The following is a 16,528-nucleotide window of genomic DNA, read 5'->3' as shown; positions in this document are numbered from 1 at the left end:
GATGCGATGTAAGCGTTCGCCACCTCCGCCCGACCTTTTAGGGATAGCTTTCTCTCAGTCCATTTCTGGGTGAGAGTAGCCACCCTAGTCGTTATCTCGCCCCAGTTCTTCTCCATTTGGAGGTCCGGCCGAACCAGACCCCGAGCAATTTAACCGGTCCGTCTGTCCAGCGTCCCACGATGGAGACGCTGTTGGACGGCATGGGCTTGCTTCTCCAGGTGCCGAGCCGCAAGCCCACTGACTTTTCCCGTTATTTTCCCACTGATTTTTGCTCCCGTTACCGCTTCGTATTCTTTCAGTGTCTCGCCGACCAGCTCGATGTGCTCGTAGCTCGACACTATGACGGTGACGTCATCCGCGTATGCAGACACGCTCCTCCCCCGCATCCCAGCTCTCGTGGGATGCCCCAGCGTCGCCAGTTTCCGCAGTAGTGGCTCAAGAGTCAGTACATACAGCAGCGATGAGAGGGGGCATCCCTGACGAACCGAACGCATGATGTTAAAAGGTCTGGATAGATGACCATTTACGCGAACTACTGAGCGGATGCCGCTGTATAAGGCAGCGATCCAACCGCGGAAAACTGGACCGAAACCAGCCGCTTTGAGGACAGCCTCCAAGTAGTGATGGTCTACCCTATCGAAGGCTTTTGATTGATCCAAATTGATCACGCCCCCATCCATGCCAGGATTTTTAACTACCCTGTCTATGATGTAGCGCATCAGATGGAGTTGTCATGAATACTTCTACCCGGCACGGCGCATGTTTGCGCCTTGTCGATTAGTTTCTTGATGACAAGCGCCAACCTCTCGGCTAACACCTTGGCCAAAATTTTCAAATCTGCGTTGAGCAGAGTGATGGGCCTGAAATTATCTATGACGTCCCCCTTGTTTGGGTCTTTCTTGATCAGTGCCACTGCTCCTCGCTTTACAAAAGCAGGAATACTCCTTTCTGCTGCCAGTTGCAGTAGACAGCTGCCAAGATGCCTCCAAACAAGTCTGGCATATGAAAATAAAATTCGTAGGGCAGACCATCCAAGCCTGGTGACTTCTCTCTCGCGCAGCCTACCATCGCATCCTGTACATCCGCAGCTGTGATAGGCTTTTCACAAGACTCCACCTCCCTTGCTGAGAGTCGTGGCAAGGCATGCAGGTAGGCACTAAAGTCCACTCTGCTTTCTGACTCACCACTTGTCCCAAACAGTTGGGTGAAGTGTTGTTGAAAAACCCCACACATCCTTTTAGGCTCGAGCAATTCGCGCCCCTGTTCATCTATAAGAGACTTGATGGTGGCTCTGTTGCCTCGTTGCGTCTCCACCACTCGGGCCTCTTGGGCGGCTCCAACTCCTTCGTTCCTCAGAGCACGCATCCTAGCTCTGACAACGCATCCCTCGTGTTTGGCGTTGAGGTGTTGGTCGAGGGCCAATCTCGCCGCCAGTACGTTGGACGCGATGCCAGTTCTAAGTGCCTCTTCTAAAACCTTAACTAATTCTCCCTCTATTCTATTTCGGTCTAATGCTAGGGCTCTACTGTATCTGACTGATTCTGCTTTAATCGCTTTTTTTAGGCATACCACCATCTGTTGTTGATGATGGTACCCGTCAAAGCTCTCTTAACTAATGTGCTGATCCGGTCCCTGTAAACCTGTCGTGCTGTAAAAGACGCGTTCAGTTTTCAGTAACCAGGACCCTGCCTATGTGTCTTATCTAAGTCAAGTGTACAAGTCACAAACTTGTGATCTGTGTAACTGACTATATGAAATTGTGGACAACCTACACTATTTTTATCTATTGTCCTACAAATACTCTATCTAAGTATGATCTGGACGACCCGATGCGGTTACTCCATGTCCACATTGGCACATTCGGGTGGTCCAGTCGGTACCTGTCAGACAGTTGGAAACGTCTGAGCAGGTCTTTGAGGCATTTGCATCCCCTTCTATTGCTATCATCTGCCCACGTAGTCTAGATGCGTGTCCAGGGTGGCATTCCAATCCCCCACTAAAAGTAAAGGACGAGACGTTTCCATGAAAGACTCTAGACGTCGAAAGATCTGGTCGGCCTGTTAAGGACGGAGCATAAACTGCTATCAGTCGAAAAGCACACTCATTGCTGCCATCGACATCCAAACGACCAGCCTACCCTCCGGGTCTAGGAAATTTGCTCTTACTTTGAGATCCAGACTCTTCCGGATAAGCACCGCGGTGCCACCTCCGCCCATTCTCGGTAGACACGGAGAAAATAAATGTTGAAATGTGTACCGAAAATGTGCTGGAGTGCCCGCAAGCTGTGGAGTCTGGTCTCACTGATGGCTATGATATTCAGATTTAGTGACTTGATGTCATTTAACAGGTAGCCTTGTTTCCAAGGCGACCCCAAGCCACGTACATTTATACTACCTATTCTGAGCATGTTCCGATAAAAGTGCAAAAAAGGAAAAGGAGAGAGAAAAGTTACTTGTTTTTCGAAAGTTCTTTGTCTTTCACCTCACGGTCTTCTTCTATGAGGCTTTTATACAGTTTTTTTCGATGAGTACTTTTGAAATCTCCCTACTGCATCAGGGTAAAGAGATTTCAGGTGCTGTATGTGTTCTGTGTCACGTGTATTATTTTAATGTGTTGTGGTGGTGTTGTGTGTGGGTGGTTACTTGTTTTTATGTCGTTTTCAGTAATGTTAGTGTTTGACCTAATGTGTTCCATTAGGTCGTGGTTGTTTGTGTTTATGGCTGTCAACATTTTTGGGGGTTTGATGATGGTTGTTTGTGTTGATGTGTGTGTTTTCTGTGGATGTTTTTGTTTCGGGAGTGGTGTATCTTCCCGCTTTGTTTGTTATTTTTTCTTTTCTTTTTTTTCCCCCCTTTTCTTCTTCTCCCCCCTGTGGCTATTTGCCAATCTTCCGTGTCTTCTTCGTCTAATGACAGATCAGACGAATCGGAGTCTGGAAGAGGGAAAGTATTGGGGTCTATTGTCGACTGTGTTGGTTTTGTTGTTGGTGTTGGTTGGTGAGCGTTTGGTTGTGGTGTATGCGGTTTTTTGGATGTGGGGTTTGGGTATTTTGTGTTTGAGTGATTGTGGGTATTGTTGTGTTGTTTAGGGTCTCAATTTTGTGGGGATTTGGAGTTGTAATTGTTTCTTCTCATTTTTGCTGGGTGTCTTTTTGGCAGATGTCCTTGGTTTGGGAGTTGGTATATCTTGGTTGTTGTTGTTGGTGATGCTGCTTCTGTTCTTGGTGCTGCAGTTGGTGTGGTTGTTTGTTTGGTGAGGTTTGTTCCTGCAAAAGTGGTGTGGGTAGTAAACCTTGTTTATTTGTTTTTGTTTCCGGCTGCTGTTGTTGTTGCTGTTGTTTTCTTGCGACAGATTTGCAGTCTTTTTTTAGGTGTTGCTCACTGCCGCATATGTAGCAACGTGGTCTTCTGCCATCGACGACCACATATAACTTGTGGTCGTCTGATACACATATCTGGGTGGGTATTTTTTTTATATCTTCTTCATGATGTATATGTAGAAGAAATTCTATTTTTTTTCCCACCCAGTTTTTATGCTCTGTGACTGTGGTTTCCAAAATAGTATAATTCGCCATTTTTACGCATAAGGCCTTTACAAGCCATAGACTATTGGCTATTTTGGGGACATTGTTTAGAGTGATCTTAGTCACTTTCTGTCCCCGATAGCTTGGTGTAAGTTGGAGTTCATCTGAGTGAAGAGTTAGCGTTGAGAATATCTAGCTAACTCTTCGTGTAGAAAACGACTTGTATGTGGGCAAATTTGTTCCACCAGGTTACATATTCTTTGTGATCCCAGATGGGTTTCAAGCACTTCTCTATTTTGCTTGTGTTGGCCTTCTCTGGGATTTTTGTTTTTTGTTAACTATTTTATAAATGATTGTTCGTCTTTTTTCATTTTCCAAAATATCTTCTGGTATGTTTATTTTTACTATACCTTCTGATTCTGTTATTTTGATGTTCGTGTCCTGTATTTGTTGAGCCGTAAAGTATATTGGGTTAATATCTAGATCCGCACCCGGTGGAAAAAATGGAAACGCAAATGTGTAACAGTTGTAAGGCATCGTATATTGACGTAATAAGACGGAAAAAAAGGGCGCTGACGAACGGGGGTGGGGGGGGGGTTCCCCCAGTTCTGAAAAAGATCGATAAATTCGACATGGGGTCGAGAATTTCAATTTTTTTGCTATTTTCAATATTTTTCAATATTTTTGCTAAAAATGCTTTATAGTTATTTCCCTTACAAACCCGAGCAACGCCGGGCGATACTGCTAGTCAATATATATATTTTTTTTTATTTTACAAACAAAAAGTGAAAACTGAAGTAATGGAATTTGAATTTTTGAAGTTGCGATTGATAATTATTCTGTGACAATCAATAATATTGGGAAAATATAATCTGTACTTACCACATGCGTGGTAGATTTATGCCAACAATGCGTTTAAATGGTGAAAATTGATGGTAAATTTTTCTTTAAATCGTAGGCAATTTTCCGAGCCCCCTCCCCCCCATTTGTCAGCGCGCTTTTTTTTCGTCATATTCCTTCAATATACGAGCCTAACCTTACTTACACATACTTTTTCCATTTTTGCCACCTGGGCGTGGATCCTCTACGGTTGATCCTGGGAATTTTCCGACCCCCCCCCCCCCCCCCCCGTTCGTCAGCGCCCTTTTTTTACGTCTTATTCCGTCAATATACGATGCCTTACAACTGTTACACATTTTAGATTCCAGGTTGATCCTGGGAATTTTCCGACCCCCCTCCCCCACCCCCGTTCGTCAGCGCCCTTTTTTTCCGTCTTATTACGTCAATATACGATGCCTTACAACTGTTACACATTTGCGTTTCCATTTTTTCCACCGGGTGCGGATCTAGATATTAACCGTATATTGTTGTTTTTTTTTCTTTAATCGCCTCAGCGAAATTTGTTGTTGTTTTGTTATTGTTGTTGCTTGTGGTGATGTTGTTGTTGGCTGCAGTTTGTAAAATTGGTGTGTTTGGTTCGATCGTGCAAGTAGGAAGGGGTGGAAAATTGCCTGCGTACTTTAGTCCTGCACTAGGGCAAAATTCGACATTTCGTTTGCTTGTCGTCGTTTTTTTTTCACTTGTTGGTGATGGAGTGAGCAGTGGTTGAAGGGAATTGTTGTTGTCGTCGTTGTTGTTGTGTTGTTGTTGTTATTGTCGTTCTTGGTGACGGCGGTGGTGTTGGTAGTATTAGTAGCATTGACGGCACGGTCTTTGGTGGCGGTGATGGTGAGTGTTGGTGTTGTTATTGGTGGCGATATCTTTAGTAGGGATAGCAGTTTTAGTAGCAGATTCTGCCATGGTGTTGGTGGTGGTGGTGGACTCACTGATGGTGTTGACGGTGCTTGGCCTTGCGACCTTTGTTTTGTATTTGTTGCTGTTGGTGGTGGTGGAGTTGTCAGGTTCGGCGTATGCTAACAGAGCATCCTGTTTTTCTGTTTCTGCGTCACGCTTGACTTGCAACTCAGCCTCGTGGTGGCCAGTGGCCATTTTGGAAATAAAATGGCTAATGAAACCACGAAGGCTATGAGAATTTTTTCTTTTAAATTTTGCCCACAAGGGGCAAAATTTTGTGTCGATATTTATCAAAGGTTTACAGTGGATGTTGTTGCACAACTTTTAAGCACAAAATGTTTGTCAATATACACTTTTAAATAGTCAAAATAAATGATTACCTTCGGAGCTGAAACGACATCACATCCGTCAGAGATAGATAGATAGATAGATAGACAAACAGACAGACAAACGGACAGACAGACTGACAGATAGACAGACAGTCACGGATAGATAGATAGATAGATAGATAGATAGATAGATAGATAGGTAGATAGATAGATAGATAGATAGATAGATAGATAGATAGATGGATAGATGGATAGGTAGATAGATAGATAGATAGATAGATAGATAGATAGATAGATAGATAGATAGGTAGATAGATAGATAGATAGATAGATAGATATGTTTCTTTATTAGCCACACAGGGCTGCACACAGATAGAACAAATTACAAGGTAGAGCTTTTCTTTTGAAGGTTAAAAAAAAAAAAAAATAATATATAAAATAAAAAATAAAAAAAATAAAAGGGGGGGTCGATCAAAAGGGATCGTAAAAGGAGAGAAAGAGGACAAAAAAAGGGGGGGTTAAAAAAAGGGGGGAGAGAAAAAAAATTGATCAATAGGGATCGTTATCACAGAAATGTCAATATGAAGTGTAAAGGGGAGGACAGGTGAGGTTTACCCGTGGAAAGAAAAGCCTACGGAAAAGACCACGGTAACCTCGGTCAATGAAGTCACATGTTATATTTCTTTTTTTTTTTTTTTTCAAATAAGCAACTCTCTGTATTAATTTTTACGGTTCATAGAATCATAGTCAAGGTGGCTTCGTCATTCATACGTGCCATCCTTGCTACATTCACCCATCTTTTTTTAAAACATTCACTAGACAAAACTTGCCTCTCTACTCTCACTTTTTTCTTCAGTGATACTTGAAGAAGTTGATGAGAGATTGACCAGAGAGGAAAGTGTTTGTCTCTAATCCTTTCAGACGCGTCCACCAGATACATTCTTTCTTCGCCATAGCCACAAGTATGATAAAAATAGCTCTTCCTTCCCGTTTGAAGAGGAGGGGTGACGATATTAACGATAGACTCGGCGGATAAACCGACACGTCCCACACGTGACAGCAGTCGTTCGACATAAGCCCACAGGTGGGAAATTGCTGGACACTGCACGATTGCGTGCAGAGCGGTTTCGTCGCTCTGACCGCATCTCGGGCAGGTCGGCCCCGTGTTTTCTCGAGCCATGCCTATAGAGCTTATCCCGAACGGGTAGCGCTTCTCGGTAGCACCGCCAGGCCAGGGATCTCTGGAAGTTGTCCATAGGTCCCGGGCCGAAAGTCGTTTGAAACAGGCGGGTCAGGTATTCCTCGTCGACGCCCAGGTTTGCCCCGAGCTCGTCGTCGTACCTCCCCTCCACTAATCCCCTATAGAATGCTTTGGTTGTGTTGAAGTCACTCAAGGTCGACCCGGAACGGCAGAGTTGCTTGAGAGCAACGCGACACTCGCGGTGCCATTCGCCCTTCTTCGGCCTCTTTTTGATCCACGACTGTAGTTCGGTCATGGAGACGAGTTGCGGGAATGCGTGCCTCACAAACGGCGACCACACCTGTTCACCGTCGTCTACATAGAGCCGGAGATGTCGCAGTCTCAGCGCGTGTCTGCGCATCATCAACCACGGCATGCCCATAGATAGATGGATAGATAGATAGATAGATAGATACCGCCACCACCATCACCATTACTGCAAGCACTGTTAGCCCACCGCCACCACCATCACCACCACCACCACCACTACAACCACCGCTACCACCCCACCCCCACCCCGCCCCGCCCCCACTACCAACACTTTCTTCCCAGCCCCTAACTCCAAGCATTTTTAACACTGGTAAAAAAAATACACTGCTGTGAATATAAAAAAAAACAATCTCGTATTAACTCCATCCAACAGCGAACAGTCTTACGAATTTACCCAGCTTAACCGACCAATCCCTGACGTATTTAGCTTTAACACGCCTGCTCATGTATACAGAAATATATATATTTTACACCCGATTACACACACACACAGGCGCACTCGCCACCCCTCCCTCTCATAAACTACAAGTGTTTGATATTTCTCCACAGACTCCTTTTCTCTCTCTTTCGTGCGCCTGCTTCCGAGAAATTCTTTGCGCACATTTTTTTTCCAAAGTAAGCGGAGCGATGGAAGGACTTATATTCTTGTTCTTGACCGCTGTGGTCATTAGCTCCTTAGGGAGTGACCTTCGCGTAGCTGCATACGACCTGGGGGAACCATACACGCGTGAGTTTTTTTTTTTCTTTTCTTTGCTTTTCTTTCCTTTTCTTTTAATATAGCATTTGTGTAGGAATTTAAAAGTACCTCCTCTCTCTCTCAAAGTTTCTTTCTCTGAGTCTGTGACTCTTGCCCTTTATATATATATAAAGGGCAATATGATTGATTGATTGATTCTAGTTTCAGCTTATGAGCTGTGGCCATGCTGGGGCACCGCCATTTTGCTGGGGCACCATATATATATATATATTAATAAATAAAAACATATGCATATTTATATATACATATATGTACGTACCTACCTCTACATGTATATATACACGCATATATATGAGTACAGGACACAAAAAAAACGTCGAACACAATGAGAAACGAAAACATAGACATTTTTTTAAGCAACAAAAAAATAGAGTACAGGACAATTAACACAAAGAAAAAACCCTTCTTCAGTCGCCATAGTTTCATCTACTCTACGTTTCGAAGGTGATATATATATATATATATATATATATATATATATATATATATATATAATATATATATATATATATATATATATATATATATATATATATGTAACTTATAAACAAGGGCAAAAGGAAAAAAATCCTAATGCCAAATATGCTGAAAATAGACAAATCTTCAGGTCCCACATTTTGCTAATTTCTATTTCAAGATCTTTGTACTTGCTCAGTTTTGGTTATTATTATTATTATTATTATTCTATGTTTGACTTTTGCTTTATATTTGTACAAGTTGGCTCCAAGTCTCACCCAGAGACCTCAAGAGACAACAGGGTTGGAAGTTCATGTTGTTGTTATGCCTAGTGTGCCATATATTTGGGGGGGGGGGGATGTTGTACTAATGAATGTCTAAAAAAAAAAAGTTTTTTTTTTTTTTTTTTTTTAAACCGAAAATTATGGTTGTTTTAAACCTTGAGGTTACATAGAGAGTATTTTGCGTAGGATATGAGCAGTTCCCATGAGCACTATCTTTTGAACTTCTGCCATTTTGGGTTTCCTGGTATCTGAGTTAGGTAGCTATCAGCCCCTTTTGCTATCATTCCCAGGGCACCTATGACAACAGGTATTGTTTTAGTCTTCAGCTCCACATTTTGCTGATTTCTATTTCAAGATCTTTATATTTGCTCAGTTTTTGGTAGGTCCTGACAGATACGTTTATATCGATTGGGACAGTCATATCAATGAGGAGGCATGTTCTTTGTTGGAGTCTTTCAATATGATGTCTATTTGCATCTATCTTCCTGTCAGTTTGAATGGTGAAGTTCCAGAGGAGTGAGATGTGGTCATTTTCAAGCACTGGGGGTGGTTTGTGTTCCCACCAGTTTTTTTCATGGGGCAAATCCAGGTTTTTACAGATTACCCAGTGAATATATTGTGCAGCTCTATCGTGCCTGTTGAGATACTCTGTAGGCGCTAGAAGACTGCACTTGGAGACCACATGGTCAATGGTTTCATTTTGTTGCTTGCATACACGACACGTTGGACTGCTTCTGATCTTTAATATGTTGGCCTGGTAGTTTCTTGTTGGTAGGCATTGATCTTGAGCTGCTATGATAAACCCCTCTGTTTCAGATTTTAAGCCAGAGGCCATTAGCCATTGATGGGTCAGGGCTTTGTCGATATCTGCATTATTCGCTCTCTTTGGGTATTTGCCATAGAGAGGTTTTCTTGCCATTTATTATTCAGAATATCTAAGGCCGCAGTTTTGGCACGGGTTTTCATGCGCCTAGCTTTTTCTGTGCTTGTTTCTTGTATGTCTATCTCTAATTCCGAAATTGGTTGTATTCGGAATTCACTTAGATATTCCTTTGCCTGTTTTGTGACTGAGTATGATGCTTTCTTGTTTTCATGTTTTGAGACAAGTTTTAACATCCAGTCCTCAGAGTTTTTCAGGTAGGTGTCTGGCCAATTGTAGCAATCTTCATTGTTATTGCCAGTTGCAAAAGACCACGGCCTCCCTCTTTTCTTGGCAGATAGAGTCGTTCTGTATCTGCCTTAGGGTGGTGCATTCTATGCATTGTCAACAGTTTCCTTATTTTTCTGTCGAGCTGACATATTTCAGTAATTGACCAGTTAACAATATTGAAACTGTAAGTCACGACTGGTATAGCTAATGCATTGATTGCTTCGATCCTGTTTCTTGCATTCAGCTCTGTCTTGAGTATTGCTCTCACTCTTCGATAGCATTCTCTCCTGATCCTTTCCTTCATCTCTGAATGCCTTATTCCGTTCCCTTCAATTACCCCTAGGTACTTGTAGCTCTCCGCTGGGTCTAGTTCTTTTATGACATTCTGTTGGTCAAGGTTAACGTTAGATGTTTCTGTCATTTTTCCTTTGATAAAGGTAGCCTTTGCACATTTATCGAGGCCGAATTGCATTCTGATGTCGTCACTGAATTGTTTGACTATCGCTAGTAAGCCCTTGAGTTGTTGATCATTTTTTGCAAAAAGCTTTAAATCATCCATGTAAACGAGATGATTTATATTTTTATCAAACATTTTATACCCGTACTGCGCGTCATTGAGCAGCTTTGAGAGAGGTATTAAGGATAAACAAAAGAGGAGTGGTGACAGTGAGTCACCCTGGAAAATGCCACACGAAATTTTTACATCACCAGCATTTAGGGATTCACTGTCACTGTTCAGAGTTAGTGTGGTTCTCCATGATCTCATACTTACAGTCAAGAAGTTTCGCAGAGTTGGTGCTATCTTATACATTTCAAGGCATTTCCTAATCCAGCTATGTGGTAGGCTATCAAAAGCCTTTTTATAGTCTATCCAGGCTATTGATAAGTTTTTGTGTCGTTTGTGACAATCTTCTAAGATCATCTTATTGATGAGTAGTTGGTCTTTACAGCCGTAGGATCCACGTTTACATCCTTTCTGTTCATTAGGGAATATGCTGCTGTCTGTTAAAAAACTATAGGTATATTCCGTCAGGACAGATGTTAGTGTTTTGTACATAGTTGTTAAGCAGGTTATGGGTCTATAGTTTTTGGTTCATTTGTTTCTTCACTTTTGGAAGCAGGAATGTTAACCCATTAACTAGCCAAGGAGGCATCCTACTAGGGTGTTGCAAAACATCATTGTACAGTTCTGTTAGCAGTTCATGGCTCTCTGGGAAGGCATTCAGCCAGAAGTTAGGAATTTTATCCTTTCCTGGAGACTTCCATTTGCTTGACCTCCTGAGAGCAGATCTTATATCTTCTACCTTGACACCCTCCCACTTTTGCTCTTCTAAGGGGTCCAGTTCTGTAGATATTCTGTCAATCCAGGGGGCCTTTTCGTTGTGTGTTTTTTCTTCTGCCCAGATTTTATTCCAAAATCTCTGCACTTCTTCTTTTGATGGTACAGACCCTGCAGTAGTAAACGCTGTTTTTCCTATCTTCCTGTAAAAATTCTTGGTGTTATTTTTGAACATGTTGTTGTCCTTGAAAAATCTAACACGCTTTTCATACCTCGCTATGCGGGCAGCTTTGGCAGATACCTTTTGTTTGATGGTTTCTATGGTGGCATCAATATCAAGTATAGTTTTCATGTATTTTTTCAGTAATTTTGGGGTTTTTTGTAGGTTTGGTAGTCTTGTGAGCCTTAAGGTTTTTCAAATATTCAATGTCAGATCTAAATACTTTAATTTGTTGTTGCAGACGCTCTTGCCAAGAAGGCTTTTTGTGGGACTGTTGCCGTTTTCTAATCTTTACACCACATAGGATCGTTGAGATTTTCGCGGATGCATAGTATAGGTGGTTGAGGTTTGTGATATCAACATCATTAACTGAAATTATATCCTTAAGTGCAAGCCGGATTTTACCAATTATTTTCATGTTTTGATTAGAGTTGCGGATTTTAGGAAGTGTATCACGCTCATCCATGCTGGTTTCTTTAATTTTCAGCCATTCAATCATGATTTGATTTTTTAGCTCATGTAGTTCTGTTGGGTCAATATTTGTGTGACTTTCTTTATCTATTTGATGCTCATCTGTCTTAGTGTTTATGATTGGTTCAGGCGTATTTCACTTTGCCTATCACTTATACTAACTCTTTCAATCCTCTCTTCGTTTTTATCCGCCCTGGGCTGGTCTATAATCATTTCCTCTGTATTATCTTCTCTAGCTGCAGCTTCGTTCATTTTATCCGATATTGCTTGTCTAACCTGATCAATCTCTACTTCAGTCAGTAATTTCTTTTTTATAATGTTTCTTCTAACATTGGCAAGCTTGTTACTGTCTATGTAGGGTCTTACTTCAGGGTGTTTCTGTCTCCAGTTTAAGTATGCTTGTACAGTGCTAGACTTATCTGTGGGGAAATATATGGCATGGTAGAAGGCCTCAAGAACTTCTTTATTATCTTCCCTAGACCATTTTTCCTTCTTTTTCTTTTGATTATTTGGTGATGAGCATGGATGGCCATCTGTTGGAATATTCCGGTTGTGGGGTTCGTCCAGCTCCTGTGTGTTGGGAAGATTTGATCCAGTAACTGATTTTTCAATCAGGATTTGGTTCAATTTTCGGGTACGTGTCTTTTGTAATCCGCGCAATGACCAATGCGGTTTATTGTTGATTTGTTGACCTTGAAGCATGACGAGCATCCATTCTTATATTAGGAGATGGATCTGTCAGTTTAGGGTTCACTACATGTAAGCATTGCTCATAGCGCCGCTTCTTAAGACTAGCAGATCTATATTCGTCTGTATTTTTTTTGTTGATAGTTTTATCTCCGGACATTTTTTTTTTTTTTCTTTCCTCCTCTTCCTTTCTTCAAGGCTTACTGTGTCTGTATTAGTTCGAAATAATGAGAATAAAATACGGAGAAGGAAACGAAAAGGGAAAAAGACGGGATCTGTCAGTTATTATTGTTATTACTATCATCTTCCCCACCATCACCATCATCAGCAACATCACCATCACCATCATCATCTTCAATGTGTAGCCACAGCCACCATCAACACTCCATTGTGTTGGAGAATGGGGTTTAAGAATTCATGTTCTTTGGGTCTATAAATAGCCACGGTAGATGGTGGAGACAAAGGACGTTAATGGTCAGTAAAAGGTCAAACCTGTTTACGTTATTTATTTATTTATTTTTTTCCCGTTCTCTTTTCTTCTTCACCACATGCATATGTATATGTATATATATGTATATTCAATCACACATATTATCTGATGTTTTCGTCGAAGATTTTTTTTTTTTTTTCTTTTTTAAATAACTTTCTGAGTTCAATGTTATGTATATATTTTTAAATTTCTGAATTCAGTTGTATGTATATAGTAGTAGGTGCTTAATTCCATAACTTTTTATCGTGCATTTAATTGTGTTGTTACAATAAAAGGTAATTTAAAAGGCAATTTTACACATTCTTATAGTCATGAGAGACGACTAAATGTAAATGTTCACACAGAATTGGAGATATTTATGTTTCTAATTTTTCTTGTTAGGTGTACGTTTGTATGAGCTGTAGATATGTAAGTTTTTTTTTTTTTACTTATTTTGAGGGTAATTCAAATTACTTACAGAAAACAGTAGATCTTCCAGTTTTCTACAGTTGACCTGCTGGGTTCGCTGTTGCCAGTTCAGAGCATCGTAAAAATACGTCCATCCTCTGTCACGTCCAGCCGCCTTATTATTATTATTATTATTATTATTATTATTATTATTATCATTATTATTATTATTGTTCCTTCGTAATACAGTGTAGATAAAAATGCACAGTCTTTAGTCTTTAGTCATCTGTCAAGTCACAACAAGGACCTCGGACAGATAATGCTTTCCTTCAATACTTTCCTTTATTCTTTAATGCTTTGATTTATATTTGCCCTTGTGGCCAATGAAAAGAATCAATCATCATCATCATCACCATCATCATATTATTATTATTATTCACCGTGATCACTGTGACCGACCAGGCTACCAGATGTTGCTACACACCGCTGGTCACAATGCGCTTCGCATTGTTTTTTAGCCTTCAAGTGACGCCATGCTGCTGGCTAAGCGAGCAGGCCAACAGAAGAAAGAGTGAGAGAATGCTGGGGCGAAAGAGTACAACAGGGAACGCCACCACCCCCTGCCGGAGCCTCGTGGAGCTTTAGGTGTTTTCGCTCAATAAACACTCACAACGCCCGGTCTGGGAATCGAAACCGCGATCCTACGACCGACAGTCCGCTGCCCTAACCACTGGGCCATTGCGCCTCTACATTATTATTATTATTATTATTATTATTATTATTGAGTGAGAGAGCAGTTCATGCCATCAAAGTGACACGGGTAAAATATACGAAGCCCAATATACCCATCATGACTACCCGTCTGATAAGGGTACACCAGGCACATGCATCACAACCATATGTGCGCGACATGGTGATCTCATATCAAGATAAACAGCACATGACCTTGCAGGTGGGGCCCAGTTAGAATTTTCTTCAGGTTGAGTAGCCCATCCCGCTCAAAAGGTCCCTGAATAAGGGTTGTTTAAGGATGTTGAAAGAACCACCCATGTTTCCAGAGGTGAATTATTCAAACCCCAAAGAATCCCTCTCAACACATGACTATGATGCTCCCCCACTACTTCTGCTCGTGATCGGAGATGCACATATCGTCAGCCACCAGAGGACATGCTCAACTGGTTACGGTCAAACAACTGACAAGCAAATCTGTGGTATTGAGCAGAATATTTGCAGTAGCCCATCTTTTATACCAAGACAGAACAATGTACATGATAACACTTCCAATCAGTTAAGATCAGAAGCCATGAGAGCCTCTGCCTGGTACTGCATCAGGGCATTTATTATTATTATTATTATTATTATTATTATTATTGGCCTAGGGGTTAGGGCGTTGAACTCACGATCCGGCGACCGTGGTTTCAATTCCTAGGGTGGTGCATTGTTTTCTTGAGCGAAACACTTCACCTCACTTAGTTCGGTGTGTCACCTGAAGTGTGACACATCGAGCACCTGTTCAGGTGAGCTAATCTACTACACGAACTTTTGATCACTATAAACAAATCATCTGTGCAGGTCGTTCGGCAAAAAGCTGAACGCTCATATGTCATCTTCGACGAGGGAGTCCATCATCATCATCATCATCATCATCATCACTATTATTATTATTATTATTATTATTATTATTATTATTATTATTATTAGTAGTAGTAGTAGTAGTAGTAGTAGTAGTAGTGTTGTTGTCGTCGTCGTCGTCGTCGTCATTGTTGTTGTTGTTAAGGCGGCGAACTGGCAGAAACGTTAGCACGCCGGGCGAAATGCGTAGCCGTATTGCGTCTGCCGTTACGTTCTGAGTTCGAATTCCGCCGAGGTCGACTTTGCCTTTCATCCTTTCGGGGTCGATAAATTAAGTACCATTTACGCACTGGGGTCGATGTAATCGACTTAATCCCTTTGTCTGTCCTTGTTTGTCCTCTCTGTGTTTAGCTCCTTGTGGGTAGTAAAGAATTAAGAATCGTTAGCACACTTGACGAAATGCTTAGCGGTATTTCGTCCGTCGTTACGCTCTGAGTTCAAACACCGTCGAGGTCGACTTTGCCTTTCAACCTTGCCTCTTCGAGACAAGCTCTTCAGGCACGAAAATGCCAACAGCCGAACCTGCCCGAGATGCTTGCTGGGGGACAAAACCATCCTGCATGCAGTAATTCAGTGTCTGGGCATTAGAGAGTTGTGGGATCGTGTGGAGCAGCTGTTGTCGCGTGTAAGACGAATTCCGCTGTCTGCCGAGTGTATAGCGAAGATCGACGCACCACCTTCCCTTAGCAGAGAAGGAAGGCAGGTCTTTCTCTGCTTGGTGGCTGTGGCAAAAGAAGCTGTGTGGTGGACACGTTTGAAAGGTTTGAAGACAGGCATGTTCCTATCTGGTCAAGCCCTCATCAATCTTTTCAAATATCATTTGAAGAGGAAGGTGAGTGTAGAGAGAGAGAGAGAGAGAGAGAGAGAGAGGAGTGTGTTTATCAAAAGGTGGTCGAAAGTAACAAGACTGGTGAGACTGAATGGATCTACTCTGAATATGATTTTCTAAGCAGGAGGAAAGAAACTGGAAGAGGGTACTTTCCCATGCCTTGGAGATGGCAGAATGATCTGGGATTTTTGTGGGGGATTTACCCCGGAACTTAAACAAACGAAATACCCAATTCTTTACTACCCACAAGGGGCTAAACACAGAGAGGACAAACAAGGACAGACGCACGGATTAAGTCGATTATATCGACCCCAGTAACTGGTACCTATTTAATCGACCCCGAAAGAGTGAAAGGCAAAGTCGACCTCGGCGGAATTCGAACTCAGAACGTAGCGGCAGACGAAATACCTATTTATTTACTACCCACAAGGGGCTAAGCATAGAGAATACAAACAAGGACAGACAAACGGATTAAGTCGATTATATCGATCCCAGTGCGTAACTGGTACCTATTTAATCGACCCCGAAAGAGTGAAAGGCAAAGTCGACCTCGGCGGAATTCGAACTCAGAACGTAGCGGCAGACGAAATACCTATTTATTTACTACCCACAAGGGGCTAAGCATAGAGAATACAAACAAGGACAGACAAACGGATTAAGTCGATTATATCGATCCCAGTAACTGGTACCTATTTAATCGACCCCGAAAGAGTGAAAGGCAAAGTCGACC

At 41.9% G+C, this 16,528-nt stretch overlaps 1 protein-coding gene across 2 annotated transcripts in view; it reads left to right on the top strand.

Moving 5' to 3' along the window:
- The first annotated feature begins 7,639 nt into the window (after nt 1-7,639).
- Nucleotides 7,640-16,528, top strand: part of LOC115224332 (alkaline phosphatase-like) — a 30,721-nt gene continuing 21,832 nt past the window's right edge. Inside the window, exon 1 of one of the 2 annotated variants that reach the window (XM_036513312.1) lies at nt 7,640-7,883. In XM_036513312.1, the coding sequence (XP_036369205.1) occupies nt 7,784-7,883 (100 nt within the window). In that variant the 5' untranslated portion in view covers nt 7,640-7,783. The remainder of the gene's footprint in view (nt 7,884-16,528) is intronic. The other variant, XM_029795200.2, reaches the window with a different exon arrangement.

Source organism: Octopus sinensis, linkage group LG25 (assembly GCF_006345805.1).
Source record: "Octopus sinensis linkage group LG25, ASM634580v1, whole genome shotgun sequence".
NCBI lineage: Eukaryota > Metazoa > Mollusca > Cephalopoda > Octopoda > Octopodidae > Octopus > Octopus sinensis.
Note: the sequence above shows the minus strand (reverse complement) of the source record. Positions and strands in the feature narration are given on the sequence as shown.